Here is a 25034-nt window from a genome sequence, read left to right as displayed (position 1 = left end):
AACAAGCTATACTCACTTAAGACAGCTTGAGATTGTCAGATCAAAACAGCGGTTTTGAAATGTTACCGTTAATGAGTTCCATGTGAATACAGAAGTTTTACTGTATCCTTCCACTGCAATTACTTAACAGCCTCAGAAAGAGCAACTCTTGTGAGGGGGGAAGGGGGGAAAAACTTTTAAACTCTTAGGGTGGTTTGAAAGATTATTTCCTGTAAACTGTAGTTATATCCTTGATTATGTAGGAGACATCCTGAAAAGCACTTAAGAGTTTGACCTGAAGGGAGCTGGAAATACATTTATGAAGTATTATGGTTTGTGCAACACACAGTATCAGTTAGGACATGTCTGGTTTTCATTTACATTCCTGCACATTTGTGCTGCCTTCAGCAATTTCATCAGTGTTACTGTGTATACCAGGAGCGTAACTTTTAAGCAATAGTAAGTGGAGAAACATCATTAATTAACTGTAAGAACCGTCAAACAGAGAAGTGACCACACAGATACAAACAATCATTTCCCTCCCAGAGCACCATTTGCATGTTTTGTCCTCTTACCTATCAAAAAGGACAGACACTCGTTCCATAGCGACAATCACAGATTCACTGTCAGGAGCACCAGGATTTGCATCTGGGATACGGCTGGGGCTGATTTTTTCCTTTCCTAAAGCAAAATAATTTGTTACAAGTTCACTGTGGATGTTAAAATACACTTCTTCTACTCTCAGTAACAAAAGTAAATTAAGAAAATTAGCACTGTTAGTAAGCCAGTCTCCCAGCACATCAGAAGCATAAAAAAGTGAATACCTGTGTACATGCAAGTCAGCATTAATCCCAGGGCTGCCATGGCTCTGTGGGGGCTCTGCACATTCACCCTGTCAACACTCAGTTTAACCAGCGACTCACTGTCCAGCCTGGAAAGCTGCTCTGAAAGGAGGAGTCGTTCCAACCCTCTCAGGACACAGTGATAAATAATGGATGGTGTTGATTCATCATTTCCAGAAACCATGACTCCACACATCTGAAATAAAGCAAAAAAGCCAACTACTTAGTTTTGAGGTGTATTTAAGGTCATCTTCTAGCACCATACCACAATAGTATGGAACAGTATCAGGTATTAACACATGTATATGTATGCTTTTGGGTTTATGTATGAGTGTTGGGTGTATGAGGCATCCATACATATGGACATACATGTAAGACAGCTGTGTGGCAATCTCAGGTTACACAACTGACTAGAGGCATCACAACATACACACCTGTATAATTCCTGCAGAGAATTCAGGCCCTACATCAAGTGGGTAATTCTCGATCAAATAGAAAGCAGCTGCACACATTACCAAAATGTGCTCTTGGTTATGGATATTCACACAACTGCAAATGAGCAAAAACAATAGTGGTCACACCAAAGTTGTTTAGGTCATAAACAGAGACACTATAAATGATTTCTAGAAATACAGAGTATTTTTGAATATGAAACGTAAGCCCTTTTTAAAATCACAGAAAGTATTGCTGAGATGCCATAAGAGAATGTTGATTATCATGAAAATGACAGAAAAATTAGATTTAAGTAACACAATTTACCAAAGACACAAAAGCCTGTACTATCAAACAGTTTTCTCACCCTCAAATATCATTTCGCTCCGTAAATTAAACCTAAAATTGGATGATATTTTCAATGAAAATGCCAAAACCTGCTTGATACAACAGCCTGCTCTAAAATGTACTGGCAACCGCCAACAACAGAGAGCCCTTTTGTTCACACATAAATATGCAACAGTTTGGAGCCAGGGGAAAGGGAGAAGAGTCTTACTGTGCTACTCCTCTCAAATTGGAGAGCAGATACTCGCTGATAATTGGAATGAGTTGCTTTGCTGTCTCGTCAAGCAAGTCACACTCAAGGATATAAAGAATTCCATGCAGAGCTCCAATCCGACTCGGCATATGGGTGCTTCTTAGGGTTGATTCCAGCAGCCGACTTACTGGTTCAGCCACAGCTTTATCCTAATACATCCAACAAGAGTATTCATTAGAAGTCAACACTGGTTTAAATACTGGAAAGTCCTGTCATTTGGAAATACTTGGAACAAACTGAAGAGCAGAAAATAGTGAAAAAACCAGAGCCTGGTTTAAATGACTTTGAATAAATATAACAAGACCAATACAGACAAGAGACGAGTTGTAGATTAACTAGGAAACTAATGCTACTTTGTTTTATTTGTATCAAGTTATCACAATTTAAAATAAAAAAAAAACCAAACTAAATAAGGATTAGTTCAGTAAATAGTATGTGCTATTAATACAGGACTTGAATGATTGAAATTTCTGGCTTTCCAGCTAAGTACAAAGTATGCTTCCCTCTGAAACAGACTGGCACAAGACAACTATACTTTGCCATCCACTATCTACCTACTCAACTCATAGCACATCATGCCACTTATTTGTTCTCTGAGACCACTGGTACTCAGACCTAAACATCTTTCCCTCCTCCAATCCTGTGATCTGGATGAGGGAATCAAGTGTGCTCTCAGCTGGGCAGGAACATTGATCTGCTGGAGGTGAGGAAGACTCTGCAGAGGAATCTGGAGAGGCTAGATCAGTGGGCCCAGGGGTCTGAGGTTCAGCAAGGCCAAGTGCCAGGTCCTGCCCCCGGGTCACAACAACCCCTGCAGTGCTACAGGCTGGGGCAGAGTGGCTGGAAAGCGCCCGGTGGAAAAGGACCTGGGGGTGCTGATTGAGAGTGGCTGAACACGAGCCAGGTGTGCCCAGGTGGCCAATGGCTCCTGGCCCGGGTCAGCAGTAGTGGGTCCAGCAGGACCAGGGTAGTGGCTGTCATCTTGCACTTCACAGAACCATCAGGTTGACAAAGACCTCCAAGATCATGGAGTCCAAAGCACCACCATCAATTAAACCACAGCACTGAGTGCCATGTCCAGTCGTTTCTTGACCATCTCCAGGGATTCTACCACTTCCCTGGGCAGCCTGTTCCAATGCTTAACTACGCTTTCAGTGAAGAAATTCTTCCTAATAGCCATCCCAAATCTCCTGTGGCACAACCTGAAGCCATTTCCTCTTGTCCTGTCATGTGAGAGAAGAGACTGACCCTTACTTTGCCATTAACTTTCAAAAAGTTGTGGAGAGTCATAAGGTCCTCCCTGAACCTCCTTAGGCTCCCTTAGTTAGGTCAACAGTTGGACTCAATGATCTTAAGGGTTTTTTCCAACCTAAATGATTCCACAATTTTATGTTCAGTATTCACAAGTCAAACTAGTATCAGATACTCCACTCCCTGTTTTCAAGTACCACAACTTACTTGAATATGCAAAATCTATTCCAAATTTTAATTTTGGAAAGTCTTTTCCTTACTATCTAAGTAATTAGTAGTAATTCCTTGCTTTACCTTGTTGCTTTACTCACAAAGTGTCTAAGACACAGGCCAGTTTGAGATAGTGTCTGCTCTCTAGTTGCTCTTTCTAAGCAGATTTTCTATATAACTGAGCATAGAACAACAAGCAACTCTTGATGGAATCAACTTCTTGTTTTTTAAGTGTCAACCAAGCTGTTATATTCAGCTGTTTGCTTGTGAGAAGGTGTAATTAGCTCACTGAGTGGGAAATGACAGCCTAGTCAGAAGAAGCTGATCTCTAAAACTGTTTCTGTACGTTTGCCATCATCTTCCCAGCCTTCCCTTGCACAGTTGCTGCTGCTGAAAGCCCCACCCTAAAAGCTTTTCAGAATTTCTTTTACTGCTATTACCCATATAGCTTTATGCTAGTCTGAGAGTTCCTAGAAGTGCTAACTCCTTCCAAAATTATTTGTAATTTTTTTTTTTTTCCCTAAATAATTCTACTCTGAAATGTTCACTGGAAAGTACTTCTGGTCTACACATTTCAAGACAGAATGATGCAGTGGAGGGAAGAGTGAGGGAAAGAAAAGGGATACCTGACTATCTGGGGCTATATATTCATCACATGCACTGTCCCAGACTCCCATGAGATTACAGCTGTTCACCAGTAATACAAATCTAGCAAAAGCTGTTCCACAAGTCCTCATTTTTGGCCTGAAATGTAACAAATGAGGAGTCTAGGGCAAAGGCAACACTGAACAGAATAAGACAAACCAAAAAGCATATTAAATTATGCTCAAACCTCAAAAAAAAAAATCAAACCAAACACTTTCTGTTTAAATACATGGCAATTGGAGATAATGTTTGCAAAATGTGAATACATATCCTGTTACTTCTTAGAGCCATGCAGATCAGCTAAAGGATATTCTTAGAGACAAGCCATCCTTACCAAGTACACCAGGTTTTGCAGCAGAAGCTGAGTTAGCCTAAACACTCATGAATTTGCAATGAACTTTCTGAGAATTTCTTACCATTCCAAGAACAGCAGCAGCTTTACAAGTAGCTGGTATCAAATACTGTACAAGAATCTCATCTTCTGAAGGATGCACCTTTCGCAACTCTGTCAGTGTTGTGTACATCATCTCAAACTGATTCCTTTCTGTAAATAAGTCTGACACTGCCAAAAGCTGTATGGAAATTAAAATTGAATATAAAAAAATCCCATTAGCAGACAGCCAAAAATTGACTCTCCCTTCTATTATAATTGTGAGCAAAAGATTCCTCGGTTGATCTATTAAATGTGTAAACATTTACTCAAGGGTCTGAAATAACGATTAACTATTGTTGTCCAAAATTTATCCCACCATTCATCTCAGATAATAATGACCTCCAAGTCTTACAGAATCAAAGCCACTATAGTAAGTAACTCTGGGACATGAACAAACATTGCTATTTACAATGTACTAAACCATCCCAAAACACAGAGCACATACTTCTCTTGCAAGGATAGTTTCATTTTAAGTCATAAGAATGATAGAGAAAAACGGCTGTCAAGATACATTCCACACCTGTGTTCTTTAGTTTTGCTTCTACACTTAATAAGCAACTTAATTCTCAAATACACTGTTGTTCCATCTTCATTTTTTACAAAGGCATAGGATAAACAAATCTTGCTTCAGCAAGCAGTAGTAAAATATCAACTGTCATTAAGTAAAAATAAAGTGTTTGTAATACGGCAGCAGAATAGCTATCCAGTTGCTTACATAGCTTAAATGGGTATACTGCTGTAGTTACTCAAGTTATGTTTCTGTTCTGACCATGGAGTAACACTGCCAAGAAAATTCCGTGTCTTCCATGCATTAAAAGACGCTTTATAAATGCTGCTTAGCTCTGAACACTTGGTAACATATACTGAATAATAATTCAGACTTACTGATCGCACCACTTCACTGATCAAAATAACTGGTGTTCTCTTGCTGGGGTTGGATGGCAATATCCACTGACTGTACAGTTCAAGCAAGAACTGAGAACAAGAATGGATATCTACACCAGCCCGGTGTTTCCTGCAAGGAACATTAAACAAGAGTTAAAATAGCTATTTTCTTAAGTCCTGCTAAAATGCTTGATTTGAAATAATACAGTTATTTACCAGCATCCAATTTATAAACCCAGCTTCTTGAACTCAATATGAAGAAACAAAACCTTATCTATCACTCAAAAGAGAGAAGAGAAAAAAACCAAGATACCTGGTGTTGATAGGAGAGGTTGGTGGTGAGGAAGGAGCGGGTACATCATTCTCATCTTCTTCATCCTCACCCCACTCTTCTTCTCTTAAGGGAGTGATATTATTTCCTAACCATATGGAATGTATAGAGACCTTGCAACACACACAAAAGAGAAAAACAAGTAGTAAAGAAGTGAACTTAACACCCCAGTAGTCAGCCTAGGAAAATCTTAGAAGCCAAATATATTTTCCATTTAAATGACAGGAACACACAGTCTTCTGGTTGAAGAGACATCCAGTTATGATCTACCCTGCATCACTCAGAGTTTCAGTTTCTATCTGAAGTCAAGCAATGCTTCTTAACTAATTTTTCAGAACTGGAAGAAATGTAATAAAAATAAAGTTTAAAGTTGAGCTTTTAACAAACCTGTCCCAATTTATAATCCATATCTCCTATTTCTCGTTCAGTATTGATCTGCAGTAAGAGTTTCTCATGGCTGATAAGAGCACCTGTAACAAAACACAAGATGAATTTTTAAAAAGTGCATAACAAAGCACACATGAAAATGGCTTCATTTCCTGCAAACTGGATTTCAAATTTTTCTGAGAGTACCTTTTCCACTTTTTAAAGGCAAAAGAAATTCAGTCTCCCCTTCTCTCCCACAAACAAACACTTACCTGTAGTTGCAGGAGAAAGTGATGGAACAGGGTCCCAGGCTTGGTATAAGTGATGAGTAGCAATATTATCTCTCTTAGACACCATTGCCTGGATTTCCTGTTCAACAATTCCCCTGATAACACTTAGCTTCCTCCCAAACCTAAAAACCCAAGAGAAATCAATTTTAGCATATTTTTCCTTTAACAGTTTTGTGAAAGTCTGGCTTACTCTGTAATGTTATGTGTCTATGCTCATTTTCAGTATTAGGGAAATGAAAATGTTGAAAAATACTTTCTGTACTATTGTTTACTAGATTTTAAGATATCATCTTTTTCACATAATCTTTAAAGTCAGCAGGTTCACAATGCAACTTCTATGTAAATAGATCCATATATATACTCTTCTACACGTATTTTTGCTACAACTAGACTAAGTAACTGTCATTATATATTAACCACAAGTTTTCATTTCATTTGAAAACAAGGGAAAACAAATACCTTGTGTCCAGAGCTTTTAAAGCTTTGTTACGGGGCTGCTGCTCCAAACAGCTAACTGCTGGATTGCCTGCAACAGGTATGGTCATTGCACTCAGCACCAGGGAGGTTATGGCTTGCACTGCAAGAACATTGATTTGGGTCCTCTCTGTATCTTCCTGTAAAATGAACTCACTGTAATTTGAATTGTTAAAAATAAAAAATAAAAAATCCCAAAAGCTCTGAATATCAGTTTGTCAGGTTTCACTAAATTATCATTAATAAGCCTGACACCTACTCTTCTTCCCATCCAGAAATCTATGTGATATAAACAATGCACACAAAGCATTGACTGCAGCAGCAACACATCCTTCCTTCTCATCAGTCACTCTGCATGTATCCTCTCTTGTCCCAACAGCATTAAAACCTCAAGATGTCCATTTTGGAACTTTTAAAAAAGTGTTTAGCTTCTTTCTTTGCAGCTATGTATTAGTTACTTGTTGAAACAAAGCATCAGACCACAAAAGCATCTGATCCTTTTTAGAAGATGCAAGATGGTAACCACCAATGTTGAACTTTCAAAAAAAAATTTTATTTCAGAAAATATTAACATACTGAAATTCACAACAGCTTAAAATATTCACAACACTTAAAATATTTGCAATTTTGAGCATATTGGTGTGCCTTGGAAAGCATGGGAGCAATGTTATTCTTGTTCCACAAATACTCTCTACATGACAAATAAGGAACAGCCAATAGCTAGATTGCCCTAAGTCTGACCCAACGTGGCCATTATGCAGGAAACAGTTAAGTCAAGGCATCCAAGCCTGTATAACTAATAGAAAATGCTAACCCAGGGAAGAGGGATGATGATTCCCTATTCCTTTTTGCAGTCTGACACTAGGAAGCAAGGGAAGCAAACCCCTCTGTCTGCTACTCAGGGTCCACACTTTGTCCTCTGAATTCTTCAAACTGCTTTAGGCCCTGCACCTACCATCAGGACCAGCCAGGAAAATAATCTTTCAGGTCAAAGAACTAGAACCTAGTAAAGTAAGTTTGCTAGCAGTTTAACACAGCTGAAGAGGGAAAATCTCTTTCATGACAGCCAAGTTCATTCTCATCTTGATTTTTCACAGAACCATCAAGGTTGGAAGAGACCTTCAGAGACCATCCAGTACAACCATTAATCCAGAACCATCATAATCACCCCTAGACCACATCCCTAAGTGCCACATCCAGACCCCTGCTGAACACTTTCAAAAACAGTGACTCCACCACTTCCCTGGGAAACTTATTCCAATGGCTAACCCCTCTTTCAGTGAAAATTATTTTCCTAATATCCAATATGAACCTCCTCTGGTGCAACTTAAGGAGTTCACTTGAGAGGTGGCAGACAAGACCAATCCCCAACTGGCTACACCCTCCTTTCAGGTAGTGGTGGAGAGTGATGAGGATCCCCCTGAACCTCCTCTTCCAGAGACAAAACACCCTCAGCTCCCTCAGCCCCAGTTTTGTTGCTGTTCTTGGACAGAAATATTTGTTATAGGAATTGATATATAAATACATATATTTTGGTATATAAATTGGACACAAATTGTGCTATAAATTTCTTCAACTCTGACCCCCAAATACTCTCCACTGAATTTTGAACATTTATCTGAGCTAGAAGCCCAGATATCCAATATACAGTCTACAAGTAGGAGCAAGACACATGAACATGCATTTTCAGGTCAATTAATTTCTAGTCAAAAATCTTACAAAAAAAAAACAACACAACCTGTATTGAGTGATGTACTAATAAAGAGTTGAAACAGCTTCAGTAATTTTTTTCCTTGCTATTTGCATGCTTGCAGAGGCTCTAAGCCAGAAGATGGATGTGTCTGAACTCACCACGTTATGAGAAAAAGGAAATAGAAAAAATTCCTTAGTGTTAGTCACTTATTTTCTGCCTTACAGTTTTATTAATAGAAGCAATTTTCTTGGTTTAAGTAAAATTTCATTTAAAAAATACAATGAATGACATTACCTCTTGCTGGTTCTCCTCTTGGTCCATTACAATGGGCTGAGTTACGAGCACACCAAGCAGAGTAGCCCAAGTCTCTTCAAACTGAGTACGGCTGATCCATCCTACGGAAACACTCAGAGATAGCCATTTATGTCTCAATACACATTTAAACAAGGAACAACATTTAAAAACAGGTACATTGTTTTCACAGATTTAGTTCCGTACCACTTCCTATTCATTTTGGCATTTTTTGCAATGAAACAGGCTCACCAGGGAAGTGGTCACAGTACCAAGCCTGACAGACTTTACCAAGTGTTTGGACAGTACCCTCAGCCCCATGGTGTGACTCTTGGGGATGGTGCTGTGCAGGGTCAGGAGCTGGGACTCAATCATCCTTGTGGGTCCCTAATTCAGCTTATTCTGTGATTCTGTGATCTACTAGGTGTATGGAATGGCAGAGAACAACACCACAGCTTCTTTCCTTCAGCTCCAAGAAGGTTGAGAGAACTGGAAACATTGTGCTGAGACACCCATAAAATGGTTTGGGTTGGAAGGATTCTTTCAAGATCTTCTAGACCAGCCCAAACATCCGATGTCTGAGCTGAAGGTAGGTTACCAAGGTATCTTATCACAGGACTGTATACCATGCATTAATAGAAAAAAGTGTGAGGGAAGCAAAATATTCTCAAACATGCTGTCAAGCGTATGCTCCAGAAAACAAGTGGTCATTCTGCAAGAGCACACTGAAATCTCCCTGAGCTGGAATAACTTTTGGCTTTATTTCTATAATTTATTCTCTTCATTGAACAAAATGTAAGAATTACTGCAGCACAATTACTAACCTGCTCTGAAATATTATCTGTCTTCCACATAAGCAACAAAAGTGAGCAAACGGTTTCAGATACAGTTATTCAGTAGTTTCAGAACACAGTTAAATGCCCAATAAGAACCAAATGTATTCATTTACTTTTGCACATACCAAGTGTATTAATGCGATAGATGAACTCCTTAAAAATTTCCTTTTCTTGAAGAAATTCTACTGGAATTTCAGGAAAAACTGTGCCAAAGTCACCTAAAGGCTTTGGTGACCAGCCTAATTTCCAGACCTAAAAAAATATCATGAAAGTTTAATTATCCAAACCAGATACAGTATATTTATATTACAGCTCTAAATATACAGGCATTCAAAGGCAACAAGACATCAGTAAAAAAAAGTAGTTCTCCAAATAGAAAAACACCCAAAGGAAGATGGAACATCTAACAAAACTTATATACAATGTACACCCTATTTTATATTTCAGGGCCTTTTCCATCTACTTTTCCATACTCCCCATTGTAAATTAATTATCCAGTTTTATGGTCCAAGTTTAGATACAGAAGCAAGTAAGTTCCTGTCACATATTTCAGTTTAGAGACCATGCAGAAATTATGCTGAATCAGAATTCATGGAAGACAGTTCACATGCTATTGATGTCTGAAAAAGCACACTGATACATGAGAGAGGGGGCAAAAAAGTTTCAACTAAAGAAATTGTTATGTTTTGACATCCCCTCAAAAACAGAGCACAGAAACAGAGGAATGGCCTTGCACATGTTGTTACTCAGTGTTCAAAAAAAACCTGATCAAACCAGGTTAAAGTTGAAATCCTACTGTTGTAGAACTTAAGATGCTTCATCATGTTTGGTTTTCAAAGTTATTCAATAACTTTTAAAGTCCTGAAAGCAAAGCATAATAAACATACCAAAGGAGGTACTCTGGTGTAGCTATTCACTAGAGGCAGCCTTGCTAAACTGATGATGATGTTCTTGAGGACAGGAGTGAGAAATGCAGGGATGCTGCTGTTTCTTTTGTGCCCCAGTGACAAGACAGTCTGTAAGCATTCCACCATCTCAGCTATCATTTCACATGCTGCAATAATGTGCTTTGTTTCTTTGTTGGGGGAGAAAGAAATTCAGCTTTATGAATCCACTCAAAAGACAAATAATTTAATAAGACAGAAATACAAAAAATTCTTAACAAAATAGTATGTTCATTAAAAAGGACAAAACCAGAATAAGGACACATATAACAAAATTTTAAAAATTTAAAATCCCACACTTTAAAAAGCTCTGTCTGTAGCATGCTGCACAGCTAACAGAATCTCCCAAGAGAAAAATTTGCATTAACATGTAATTTTCAAGACAAAACAACTATACCTGTCAAAAATATGGCAACCTACTTTAATAGACATTTACCAAATACAAATAAGGTCTCAGATAAACTTTCATTGTTAAAAATAATAGTAATGGAAAAACATTTCTTCAGTGAAAGTTTAAGGCAGAACCAAAATTTACTGTTTACTTACTCTGTACATTTGAATCTATTTCTCCCTCACTTAAAGGTTTTGAAGTATTCTTCTTTCTTTCAGGACTCAGAAGTTGATTACCAGGTTCCACAGCAACTGAATTGCAGAAAAATACTTGAATGATACAGCTATTTATTACCTATTTCATATAAATTTTTTTAATCAACACCACATAGTAGTCAAATGTTTGGCATATCAGAGGCATTTGCCAAGTTCAAAAGTACACACTAAATTTTAAGTGGAAAATTGAAGTAGTATAAGCTAAATTTGTCAAACAAATAATTAATAAGGACTCAAATGAAATATTCCAGACATGCAGCATTTGATCAGTGATGACTGGCAATCTATTAACAAAATTTTTCTCCTTGCTGATCAAACTGCACTCACCTGCTTCTATGATAAATCTAATGCAGTTAATTAAAGAGCAAGCATATGTCACATGAGCTGCAGAAGACAACAAACTCCAGAGATTAGGCTGCTGTAGTGTGAGACAGCAACAGTCCAGAGCAGCCTGAAGATCTACACTTAATGGAATCTGGTCATGCACTAAATGCCATGACAGTGCCTGTACAAAAAGAGAAGTCTCCCATTAATAGCAAATTCTCACAACAGAACAACTTCTAACCAAGGGTGACTTTTTTATCTCAGCAAAATGTAAAGTTTAGCAGCAAATAGTATTGGCTTTTTCCTGAGAGAACACTATTTATTTTAAGTACAAGAAAATGATGACATTTATATACTTTTTATTAAGGGTCCCAAAAATCAGCACAGGACCTGTTCTCCCAAATGCCAGCATCATTCCATCAGTCAATCAACCTCTCCTTGCATAAAGCTGTCCTTGTCCCACAACCCAGATCTGATTTACTAGCACAGGTCAAACACAAAAAAAACCTGAAGAAATTTCTACAGTTAAGACAAAAGAATTGCCCCAATCAAAAATTACTTAGTGGTGATCAGATGAAGATAGGGCTGTTCCCTCCCCCAACATTTCATGACATCTTTAATTATAGTGTAGTTTCTTACCTCTACTGACATCACTACGAATTTCAGGATATCATCCTCTTTGTCAGGAGGAACACGGAGACCAGCTGGTAGTTTTGAGAGTAACAACAAATATTGAGCCAGTGCACGACAAAGTGTCATCACAGACTGATACATCACCTCATCTCCTATAAAATAAGACTGGATGAAATCTAGCAGTTTGAATTTTTTTCCATTCAATTAAATGTTTTTCAGAACTATTTCATAAGCACTTTTATGCCAGGTACCTTGATACTTTTTTTTATAGAAAGTTCATGTATTCACAAGACATCTGTAAAGTATCTTTGCAGAGGAGAAAATAAACTTTAAAAGACCATTATTTCTATTACCAAAGATATCGCTCAGTTTTTTCCAGTAGGCTGATGGCTCAGTTGGCAATAGTGGTTGAAAAACCTGGTGGTTGGCTGGAAGGTTTTGTACAGCAGAAGACACATGATCCAGAGTCACCTTCCGAGCTGTTTCAAAGAGGCTGCTCTTCTGATCCCTTGAGATCTCATTCATGCTAAGGCTTAAACAAGGTGCTAACAAGCTTAGGTTGAATTCCTGAAATAAAAAGAAATTGCTTTTAAAGTGAAGCTAAGAATCTGGTGGTATTATTCTAACATACTAATGTGGTGGTAAATTTACAGTTTTTTGATTAACTAACTTACTATGAGCACCTCTACTCAATTGTGTAACAATGTGGTTTAGCCCACATTGGCTCCAAATTTAAATTCCAACCAGTACCATAGTGGAAAGAAAAATCAATATACTTATTCCAGATTTTCAGGATAATGTGTGAATAAAGCTTAAGGATGACATACACACAAGGAACTTTCAAGTAATAAGTTTTCAAACAAACAAGTCAAGTATCTTTTAGGAACAGCTTCCCCACTATTATTTCAGCATATCAGCTACAAATATCATGGTGAGAATTTGAACAAAAGACATTCTTGGATATAAGTTATCCTTTATGCCAGATCTACTGTCTGTGGCCTGTTGCTGGCTTACTACAAGTCATCCAGTACAGATATTGAAGAGGTTACAGAAACAGCTGTCCTTGGAAGAAACTGTATGGCAAAACAAGACTATGTAAAATGGTAAAATTGGATTATTCTGATTGCAATACATAAATAAACCTTTGCTTCCACTCTATCTATTCAGCCTGTACTACTAGTAAGTTACTATTAGCAACATTGCTAGATACGGATATCCACTGTTTTACACAAGTATCTACTATTTTAGTTTCTAAAGTTCAGTGAACTAGTATTATTAGTATATATTATCAGTACTATACAAATTTGAAGTGTTTACATTAAAAATGTAAATACATTCCTCCATCCTCTTCTTGTGCCAAAGTTACCTTGCTGGTCATGAAGGAGTTCAGGTCAGGCTGAGGAATCCGATTTACCAGCTCTGCTCCTTCTAGCAGTGCTGAGTCAGACTTGATGTAGCACTGTGACCGCACTAGTGACACATACCAGTCCTTTAATGATCAAAAAAAGAAATGTATTACACTCTTGTTTTCTGAGAACAACACAGTATATGAGGGGCAGAGGGAGAACTGCTCATTAGTATTGAATATCTAAGACATCTGTAGGCTACATTATATTAAAAAACCCCACAAAAAACCTCAAATTAAAAAGCAAAGCAAAACAAACAACTGGTGAATGGAAATGGATTATATTAAACTGGATCAATGGATATTCAGTGACAAATTGTCTATTTCCATAAAGTCTGGACAGGAAATGAGGAAAAATGAATCTTAATATATAATGCAGGTAGTTGTATTAGGATCCTAAACCTGAGCAGACTATCTAGAAAAAAAGTGTGGAATACTCAGGAGTCACACTAATATAACAGTAATAACAGAAAAAACAATACCATAACCAAGGGAAAAAAATTATTCAAATATTCAAGTAAACATTATATTATTATTATATATACATAGTAATTATAAATACTAAAATAAACAGCAAATATAATAAATGTAAATGATAAATATAAGTAACTATATTGTGTATATAATTTTATAAATATTTATAAATATTCAAATAGATTTTATGACATTAATTAATTAATTAGAGCACAACTAAACCTGTCATCGTTGAAGGAGCATCTGGACAATGCTATTAGCCACAGGATTTATTTTTACGTAGCCCTGTGAGAAGCAGGGAGTTGGACTCATTGGCCCTTATGAATCCCTTCCAACATAAGATATTCTATGATTCTGTGAACTATGCAGAAGTTGTGGGGGAAGCATACAAAAACTACTTTTGTTTAGAATTTACAGTGACAAAGGAGATTTTTAGGGTAATTTGAAGACAAAGCTATGGGTAATAAATGGTTTCTGGGCACAGCATTTTCTCCTGCTGTCCAAGTCTCAACATCTCCCCATAGGCAGTAAATGCTCAGACTCATCCAAACTATCAGCTAATCAAATTATTTTTGCCATCTCAGTTACATAAGTTTCCCATTACTGTGTCTCACTGTAGAACATGGAGGGATGAAAAGGAGAAATTATTTGTACCATGGGACAAACTAGAAAAAAGGAAGCAAGGCCCCAAGACTTGCTCTTAGCCTTCCACTTCACATTGTAAGCACGTCTGAGTTCATGAAAGACAGAAACAGTTCAATATTCTTGATTGTACTCTGAAAGTAATTTAAAGCTGCGAAGGAAAAACTGAACAAGCAATGTTTAATTTCCAAGAGACAGCCAACAACTTTCAGCACATGAATAACACTAGTAACTGTAGCAAAACACATCAAGAAAATGAGATTATTTATCTTCCTCTACTGAACTGTATATAAATCTTTCCATTAAAGCTGAGCAAAGAAACCAAACTTGGTAAATTTTTCACAGTATTGTCAATATAACAAACATCTATGTTTGTGCTAATTATCCATCCTAAGTTCAGCCAACACACATGAAATTAATTGCTGATCTATATTTGAGATACAATATGACAATCCTGAGAACATTAACTGCATAGTAAAAATAAGCTGCATTTAAATATTTTGTAATGAATAAAGCTTGTTTATAGCCAAGGCACTTTTAAATTACTCTTTCTAAACACAATCTTACTTTGTCTAGAACGACATTCTCTAAAGCTGGTTGGTCTTCTCCATCTAGTGGGTGTGAGGTCACCAGAGGTGAAGGACTGGTTGTGTCTGGTGCCACCATAAGACGAAACCTATCCAAGAGTGAGTAGAGTCTTTGGTGTCTGAAAACACAAGAGCACATCAGCAGAGGGCTATCTTAGTTTTGCACAGAAAACCAGCAAGACATCCAGTGACTCAACTCCAATCCCAAGACAGAAAAGCAGTAGGGTCTTCAGTTTTCTGATAGATATATGCAGTCATATAATGCAAACTTTCTTCAGGGATCAGAGGCCAAAATTAATTAACTCAGCACCACCAACAAATAAAGATTTAAATTTAATTTAGCATTAAAATTTCTTATATACTCAAGCTTAAAATCCAGCTTTCTTTATCCAGCAAATCTTTTAATGAGTAAGAAGAATCAAAGTTAGTGTGCAGATTATTTGACTGCAAAAAAATACATTTTAACAGATGCTAACCAAAAATCCACTAAAACTGTACTTCTATATTTAAAAAATGATCCCTCACTATAATAAAAACTCCAGCTTTTGGATTTATGTTAGTGTCAGATATTTTTTTTCCCTTTTTTGGTACAGGTTTTTTTATTTGGATTTTTTAAAAATTCCACTACTGCTATAAAGAACTTGTACAAAGTAATACTTTATTTTTATTTTTTTTTTTAGTTTTTTAAAAAAATTAAATAGAACATTACCTATGTAGGCACATTACTATTGATCTAATTCAGTCTCACATTTTAGCTTTTTTCCCCTACTTATTTCAGTCAATAGATATTAAACTCAAACAGTAATGACATGACTAGTAAATAAGCATCTTTCCAAAATCAAATAGAAGTTTTTCAAAAAATGAGTAATTTACTCCTTTTTATACCAGCAGTTTAAACAGCCAGGAGACTAAACAGCTGAAACTTTTAACAGTTGTCTGTGAGAAAAAAAATACCAACCTAAAAAACCCCTAACCTCACTTAGCTTGAACTGCCAATATTTTGCAAGTTTGAGGAAAATAAAGTTGGCTTTAGTAAAACAGATTTTGTTAAGTAATTAATTTGCAGCTGCTGTCTTTCCAAAGTTAAATACAGAGTAGGATGCAGGAAAGAATTTGACACAACCCTCTAGAGCTTGCCTTAGCTCTTAAGTAGTTCTTACTGCAAATTCAACATAGCCAACACAACTGCCCCTTGGGCCAGAAGATGCCAGCAACTTATGAGAGGCTTTACTCCTGGTTTACTCCCAGGAAGAACCCACTATATGACCTCCAGGAAAAAAGCTACAATGGGGGATAACAGAGTTAACACAATTTGTATCAAAACATTACTTAGTTTGACATTTTAATGGTATTATGGGTATTACTTACCTTGCTGCTAATCCACTGTTTTGAAGGTACTCCTGAATTCTATCCAGTTCTTCAACTGGTAACTGAGCAATGCTGTTCTATATGAAAGAATCACAAGAATTTTATAGGACAGATATACGTAAAATCTCAAAAAATATTTTTACCAGATTAACAAAGTTACAGGCAGATAAAGTGAAATAAACATTCACGTATCTATATACTAAATAAGAAAATTCATCAGATGAAATTACTTCATCATATTTTGATGTACTTTAGGTCACTGCTCTAGGTAACACTGGCACTACCCAGAGTGCTTCCCAGGCAGGGATTTCTCTGTACCTGCAGAGTTGCTGCCAGCAGCATCTCCACGCGGCGGCAGGCCAGGGTGTCCACCATGCGAGCCAGCACTCGGAAGGGAGTGCACAGCAGCTTGTCCACGTACAGCGTCAGCACAGCCCCGGACTGGCTCAGGTGGATTCCCTCCAAACACTGCAAGGTCTTCTTCAGAGTTGTGGGCTAGATGTTACAACAGCACAAAACAGAGAAACAGACAAAAAAATTACAACCGATTTGGAATACGGTGATCGTAAAGCTGAAGGGGAAGACAATTAGAAAAAACTAAAGCAGACAGCAACCTGATCAATATAATCATCTCTGTGTGAATGACTTACTGGGTTATTAAATTAATACAAGCACTAAGTTGTTTGATGTGTAACTGCAAAAGCTTACTCTTACAAGAGTAAGCAAAACATAGGGAGCAAAACTTATAGGGGGGAAAAAAGCTACAGATTTAAGTGAAATTGCAAGAAATTTCGAACACTAAGAAGCTTCAACTTTTTCTGGAAGAAGGCAGGAACACGTGCATAGTCAAGACATGTGACAGTACAGAAATCCAGACAAACCTTGGGGATTTTCTGAGCGTATGTTAAGAAACAGCAGTAGTAACTCAGGATCAAAAGGGTGTGCAAATAATTTTTAAAATTTCATTATTTTTTTTTTAATATGAGCACCGATTCAGCACTAATATTCGAAAGGTAGAAACACAAACTAGTTTGACTCATTAAACCAATCTTGGCTTAGAGCAGTCTGTTAATACCAGCTATTTTAATTTTACTGTCTTTCCTGATAATCACCAAGCATTTCACACAGACTACATGTTCCATTAAAACATATTCAGTTTATTAGTTGATTCTGCTGATACTCAGCTACTGAAGCTCAGACTAATATCACGTAACTTTAAAGCTGCCCTAGATTTGCACAAAGACAATGGAAAGAGATAGGAAACAGCACTGAAGCTACTCAGGGTGCAGGTGGCACAATTATCTCTAGATTATTACCACATTAATCACAATTACCTCTACAGATAGTCCAGCAAATGACATTTCCCATGATTAAGAGAGATGCATATAACCTTATCCCTACAAAATTACCTTATCCCTATCATCTGCTCCTTTTAATTTGAAAACTAAAATAATCAACAGAAATAATACCCTGAATTTCTCAGTGGTTTTCCCTCACCAAGAGGCTACAACTTTCGGAACAGATCAGTGGGGAAGGCAAGAGCTCACAAATCATTTTCATACTGCCCAGGCCTATGAAGATGGACTGGTTCCTATTTCTGCCTCTGTAGTTAGTTTGCTATTTATACTACTAAGGCACTGAAATCAAAGTTGGAAGTTACAGCTTTAATTTACCCATCAGATATTGATTATGGGGGATAATATCCATGAAGGAAGAAAAGTATCTTAACCATCTCCACCTGAATTCATAGATTTGATGGACTGGAACACATCTAATACTGAAGTTGCTAATATAAGGTTTGCTGCTTGCATTTTTAAATGACTTTAAAATAAAATTAGAAGTTGATAAATGACCCAGAAATGTCAAACTTTGCATACTTATCAGTTAAACTTATGCTGACATGAAGCAACTTTATTCTTTACAAGAAGTCAAGAAGTTAAACTTACAGCTGCAAGATTCTCACAGCGTGACTGAATGGCCTGGATGAAGAGACCACTGGCTGCTGAATTCCTGTGAACAGCACTGATAAAATCTTGTACTGGAGGCTCATGGGACAGATTAATCAAGTCTTGAACATGATTCACAATAAGCCAGGTCAGGTGCTCTGAATCATGTAGGTTTTGACACTAAAAAGGGAAAAAATTAAAATCTGATTGCAGTAACACCAATGTTAAGATTTTAATTACTAAACATGACACAACATGAAGCTTCTCATATGTCATTCTTGTAGCTATTTTGAAATAAGGGCACAGAATGTCTGTATCTTAATACCACCATCACTATTTTTACATGATAAATTTTCCAAATGTTTTACTCTCATTGCAAAGTAAGGTATTTACCATGAACATGCAACTTATGTTCCTAAAAACCATATAAAACAGGTTAGAAACAAGTAAATCAAGAAGGTTGATTAAAAGATGCTGCTTTTAATGAAATGTGTTTCAACGGTATTTGAAATAAACATGCACACAGAGTTGTCTTGTAAAATGTGATTTTCATTTAGGCTTCGTAAAGATTTCTTTTTACTACTGGCCTTTAACACAAAATGAAGAATTTCTGGAAAGCAAATCCAAAAAGATCTGTCAATAATTAATGTCAAACCTCTAAAGGCTTGTCAACACAAGTAGTGTCGATATGAGCATATCTGTAGTGTTAACCAGGCAATGCTTAGAGCTTGTACAGTACCTCAGTAAAGATGTTTTGAATTATTTTACCTTGGAGGACCTCTAATCTGACTCTAGTGACTGTCCATTAGCACTTGAAGTGCTTCCTAAATATAGCTTTCTGTTCAGTTGAACCTGAAAGTAATGCAGTTTCCTTACCTCAAAACTGTTATGAGGTGCAAAGCCAAGTGCAATAGCTCCTACTACTCAAGACTCACTTCAAAAGTTCCCAATGAACTAAATTGTAATATTGAGGCAGATAAAGACCAAAGCCACAGAAATTGTTCCCACCAGAGAACCAAAATGGAAGTTTTAATCTTAATGTAATACCTCTTTTCTTATGATGTAGAGATGGAAATTTATTGTCTCCTGGACACTGTGCACTGCTACTGATGGCAGGAAATCTGCAACTACTTAGTGTGCTCCAAGCACCCCCTAAGTAAGGGATGTGATACCCCAAATGTAATTCTATTGCCCACCAGGTAATATGGTAATATGTCTTGACAAGCCAAGACAACTCTTAGTTCAGAGCAGAAAACAATGCCAAATGAGGTCATACCTAAGCTTACAGAAGTACCATCTGAAAATGAAATTACTAGTTTCACTGATCTTCATTTTTCACTTACCACACTTCACTCTTCAGTTAACACATATCAGTAATTAATGACCGTCAGCATGATGAACTAACTCAAAACTAAAAGTCATAATTCAAAACTTACAACGTAGTCACAAAAGAGAATGAGTGCTCCTCTTCTCACTATCTCACGATTGCACATGCCACGCTTAGATTCCAAGTCAGACTCATCACTGTCTCCAGATATATGAGGGCTAAGCAATTTAGTAGTAGAAAGGCTGTGTCGCCTGCAAAAAGTACATTATATGTTGTTAGTATTTTTTTAGTATGGCTACTGAAGCATGAACAACCAAAGCGCTTGGAGCATCCCACATGACATGACATGTCTTTCCCTGTAAATTTCATTCAAACATTACATTTCCTTGAAGGAGACACTTTGCTTCCCATCAGATCTTTATTTTTTTGTAGTATTGCTTATTACTTCTTCAGACAGTCTAAAGAACTGAATGAGTTATGTAAAAGAAAAATACGGGCTGTTATATCTTTGGTAGGATAACAGAACCTACTACTGTATTTTCTTCTCAAACCAAACCAGTGTTGTTAAGAACTTAGTCTAGTGTCAGATTAAAAATGATGGCCAACCCAGAAAAATCACGGTACTGGTAAAGAATAAAAAAAAAAAAAAATACTGCTGTTTTAGTTCATAGAACCATCAAATTTGCCTGTAAGATCATCAAATTCAACCTTTAACCCAACACCACATCATGGCTCACTACTACACCATATGCTGATGTGCCACATCCACACACTAGTGCCATTTTCAACACTTACAGGGATGGTGATTCCACCTTTCCCTAGACAGCCTTTTCCAAAGCCCTGCTTTGCTCACAATCCTAGTAATTCCATATTTCCACAAATTAGAATTATATATTTTCAATATGTAAGGTTGAACTGAAGCAAGAATCTCACATTTGTGAAAGTATTGATGCACTTCAGTTGTAGAGCAAGACAAGACTGCCCAACACTAGCTGCACAAGCACCAGAAATGTCTCTCAAGTCGTTTGTTCACCTCCCTCTACAGCTAACACAGAGGAATACCCATCCTCACAGGAGGTCCCTTCCTTATCCACTGAGGACAAATCATTCCAATGCCTGACAGGTGGGATAAACTAACTTCAGACGAAGAGAATACTCATTTTAGAACTAATCTCCAAATTTCAGGCAACTAGTGTTAAGTGAGGTTATTACAGTGCTCGATGCTAATGAACCAGCATGGTGCTAATACCATGTTTTGACAGCATTTAGCAACAGACCCACTGAGAACAGATAATCCTGTAGCAACAGCTACAGTTATATGATCAGATTGTATTGTCACAAACACAACAGTGTCCATCATCTCCACTGGCTGGTTATCTCCTAGAAAGTGAAATATGAGGTCTCCATATAAACATGAAACACTGACTATTTGGCTATAGTTATTTTCATAGTTTTAATAAAAAGTAGTAGACAGATGAAGTTTTCTTGCCTTAGAAGTAGAGAGATTACCTGGCAGTTCTGAGGAGCAATTGAGTGCAGGACACATTGCCTTAGTCTGGAAGTCACACCAATATTAGAACAGACAATATGTACACACGAAGTAAAGGCAGAACTACACTTCATAATCCAAGCAGAACCATTCAATGGGCTGACAAGGCTTGGCAGAAAGCAGCTGGATTGTTTTAATATGATTTTAGAAAATATATGAAACACACTACCAGGGAACAAAACCAAAACTTACTTTGGGGTTTGATGCACTTCCGACCACCAGTTGTAGTTAGTGTAATTGACAAGAAGCAAGATGTGACACCAGAGAAGAACTAAAGAAGGATGAGTGGGAATCATGGACTGAACAAGGTCACTCAGACTTTCAAGAGTATAGAAACTACCATCAGATCCATCTCCTGTAAAAAGTCTGGTGGCTGCAGCTGTGATTCTTCTAAACATCCCTGAAAACAATAAAACCATGTCAGAGTAACAAAGTTCTAGTCTGAATTCTGAAGCTTTAAAATTATTCAGGGTAGAAACCCTGCAAGAAAGGTAAATTCTAAGCAATTTTACAAATTCAAGGCAAGGGATGAAGTTTGCCCAAGGGCAGTATGTAAACCAGAAATTATCAGATCTCAGACTCAATAAAAAATGTTTAGATAGGTTTTGTGACAAGTCTCATTAATCTGATACACGAAAACAGTCATTAAATTTAAGACTGTCTCCTGTGGACCAGGGTTAGTTTGTTTGTTTATAAATTAAAATACAGATGGTCTAATTAAGAACCATGAGGTAACTACTACTCTGCATGTTACAGAAGAACACCTCCAAGTATCATACTTCAGAGGATGGCTTTCCAAATACACGTAATTGAAACTAAATTTACTCTCTTTCATCCAATTTCTAAAGTGCAAAAATTAGGTATTTCTGCCACTACCCTGAAAACAGAGCACTCAGCAAAAATGCAGAATTTTGCTTTCCAATTTGCTGATTCTATGTTTGCATGCCAAAACAAAGGTTGGGAAAAACAAAAATTAGAAAATGGTGAGGAAACAAGGGAAGCTGTCTAAAGGTATAGGGTTTTCTGAGTTTCTGTGAGAAGACAAGACCAGTGGGCAAAAACTTTCTTCACTCAGTCAGTTCAGTCAAAAACCAAGGGCTAATCAGAATAATGAAGGAAACCTGCAGTGTTACTTGGTTTCCTTGCCAGACATACAGAAGAATGCAGCTGTAAATTCCACAGCCATGTGGACCAATTTAAGCTGCCCCCAGGACTGACAAATACACAATGTAAATAGCAAAGAATGGGAAAAATAGCTGAGTCTCAAATCTCTGGTTCCACTTCTCAGCAAAGCAGTGCTAGCCCCATTCCAGCTCCCTGCATTTGCAGGAACTACACCACCTAGTGACTTCCTACAGTCATAAAAGCCATTGCATGCTCATCTTTTTACTTTGTCCATGCCTTTTATTTCTAACTTCAAAGGAACACATCGAGAATGTTCACTTAAAATCTAGTAGCTTCCTTGAGCTGGAAATACAGGATTCAGCAGTGCTCACATTTTGAAAACACTGCAACAAGTAAGAAGACAAAACATCCAAGTAGAACAGTGGCTAGAAATGACAGAATACAGCCTGTGTTTCCAGACACAAATTGCTGTAAGCTACACCCATAGTTAGGAGAATGTAACTTAAAGAGAAAATAATTATGGAGGCTCTAACTGAACAAAAGAAAAGTATTACAAATTCAGGCAGTTAGTTAATCCTCAACCTAAACAAATATGTTATGACATGAAAATACAGCCCAAGTGTCTGAACAACTTTTCTTTTACTCTGTTACACCATACAGGTACTAGGGGTAATAATATACCAGAAGTTATTTGTAGTTTTACATTACACTAATTTCTAGAGAACATCTAATCCCAATGCTCTGCATGATTATTTGAATATTTAATTTTAATTTTGCTTGAAAATTTCTACATAATTCCCAGCAAGACTCCCAGTGCAGCCTGGAAGCCAGACGCAGCAGCAGAACTAGCTGAGCCTTCCTTTCAATTATCCCCAGCTCCCACTGTGGAAGAACCCACTGCCCCAATTTCAATCACTAGCTTCATTTTCTGATTTCATCGCTCCTGGCTTGACACCATTTAATCACTTTATGCCAAAACACCCTGGTGTAAGTTATTTGTTATAATACTTGATTCAAATATTTCGCCTAAACATAAATTAATAAATAATTAAAATATATACTATAATAATTACATAATTATATATAATAAGATAGTATAAAAATATTTTAAAATTACTACTGTAACAGACACATATGAAGAGAACTGTCACTGTGTCTGTCCAGAGCTCTGGGCCCTAAAGCACACCTAAAACAAAGATTATTTTTGTGCTTCTTCACACATACTCCTGGAGTCTGCACCAAGGTTTGGAGGACTCCCATTCTACAGACCAAGGCAACAGAGTCAGTGTTCCTTATCCCATGTCTGCAAGGAAGCCCATGAAGCACCAGGGACTTGTGCCAAGACCTTTTAAATTGCAGTCATCTATGAGTAAGTAAATAAAAGTTGCATTTCAGCTGCAAGCTGAAAATCAGAAAGCAAAACGGGCAGTCATAGCAAAGAAAGAATAAAAGAAAGGCAAGATAGAACTACTATTCAGAAAATAAGACCAAGGACTCAAGCTATGGACTAAGGAATTACCAAAAGGATAGATATTAGGTAGCCAGCAGAAGTAACCTAAGGGAAAATTTCCAAACCCAAAGAAAGGAACTCAAGACCAGCTAGCTGGGAAAGTGCTACCACCTTTCCTAGTTTTCTGGGGTGTTTTTTAGTTTTGGTTGCTTAGTTTTTTGTTTGGTTTGTTGGGGGCTTTTTCACTTGTTTGTTTTATACATTTTTATTAATTACAGCACAGCCCAAGAACCTTCCTTATCATAAGTCTGAGCTAGTGGCCTGTGACTCACTATTTTAAGCTAGACATACCAACCAACCTCCAAATTGAGACAAAACTTGAGAAATATAGCTAGAGACTTGGAATGCTTTGTGGTTTTTGTAATGAAAAATTTCAGACAGTAAAGAGGAGAGATGAAGAGTCACTACTTACATATTTCTGCAAAAGGACAAAAGAAATGTGCAAAATGTGCCCTGCATGCATGAGCACCATGTTGGTAAGTTCTCTACATGGAGTAAGATACAACATCTTCAGCACTTACATATTCCTTCTCAGTAGTTCAATGCATTTATGAGTTGTCTTGGAACTTAAAACCACCCTACCACTGCATGCTACAATATTACAAGTATTACCTGATTTGAAGATATGAATTAAGCACATAAGCAGCGTGCCCAGCTCCTGGCAGTAGAAAGTGTGTTGCTGCTCATTCATGTCCACTTTTAATTGCTTGGTAACAATGTCTTCCAGCAGAATGCCAACCAGTTGTAGTAAGAATCTTGAAAGAAACACATATTTATAAATTAATAGAAAAACTATCAGTCTTTCAGGAAAATAAGAGGTTAGGCTATGAAACTTTGGTTTGAAAAATAGAATACAAAGCTCTTGTCCTTTCATACTAAATAACATACTAAATTAAATGCTACAGAACAGGTTCACCTAAAACAAATAGGATGCTCTATGATCACAAGCACTTTACATATTAAATCTACATTATCTCTCATCAGCTACAGTCACAGTAGTATTCATATGCTGGCCCAGCTCACTTACAAAGCAAATAT

At 37.1% G+C, this 25034-nt stretch overlaps 1 protein-coding gene across 3 annotated transcripts in view; it reads right to left on the bottom strand.

Annotated features, from left to right (window-relative positions):
- Positions 1–25034, bottom strand: part of HTT (huntingtin) — a 79782-nt gene that overhangs the window by 7682 nt on the left and 47066 nt on the right. For all 3 annotated transcript variants that reach the window (XM_023925587.2, XM_023925588.2, XM_086889442.1), the window contains 25 exons: positions 24609–24751; positions 21554–21761; positions 19922–20063; positions 18486–18665; positions 16858–17034; positions 16540–16616; positions 15152–15290; positions 13430–13552; positions 12417–12630; positions 12070–12215; positions 11434–11611; positions 11047–11142; positions 10444–10631; positions 9682–9808; positions 8724–8824; positions 6722–6876; positions 6245–6384; positions 5994–6076; positions 5589–5719; positions 5276–5405; positions 4374–4529; positions 1810–2000; positions 1256–1370; positions 804–1017; positions 555–660 (listed from right to left, as the gene is read on the bottom strand). In XM_023925587.2, coding sequence (XP_023781355.1) covers positions 555–660; positions 804–1017; positions 1256–1370; positions 1810–2000; positions 4374–4529; positions 5276–5405; positions 5589–5719; positions 5994–6076; positions 6245–6384; positions 6722–6876; positions 8724–8824; positions 9682–9808; positions 10444–10631; positions 11047–11142; positions 11434–11611; positions 12070–12215; positions 12417–12630; positions 13430–13552; positions 15152–15290; positions 16540–16616; positions 16858–17034; positions 18486–18665; positions 19922–20063; positions 21554–21761; positions 24609–24751 — 3660 coding nt within the window. The remainder of the gene's footprint in view (positions 1–554; positions 661–803; positions 1018–1255; positions 1371–1809; positions 2001–4373; positions 4530–5275; positions 5406–5588; positions 5720–5993; positions 6077–6244; positions 6385–6721; positions 6877–8723; positions 8825–9681; positions 9809–10443; positions 10632–11046; positions 11143–11433; positions 11612–12069; positions 12216–12416; positions 12631–13429; positions 13553–15151; positions 15291–16539; positions 16617–16857; positions 17035–18485; positions 18666–19921; positions 20064–21553; positions 21762–24608; positions 24752–25034) is intronic.

The sequence above is a fragment of the Cyanistes caeruleus genome, chromosome 5 (genome assembly GCF_971803275.1).
Source record: "Cyanistes caeruleus chromosome 5, bCyaCae1.hap1.1, whole genome shotgun sequence".
Lineage (NCBI taxonomy): Eukaryota > Metazoa > Chordata > Aves > Passeriformes > Paridae > Cyanistes > Cyanistes caeruleus.
The sequence above is the reverse complement of the archived record's forward strand: the minus strand, read 5'-3'. Positions and strand labels throughout refer to the sequence as shown.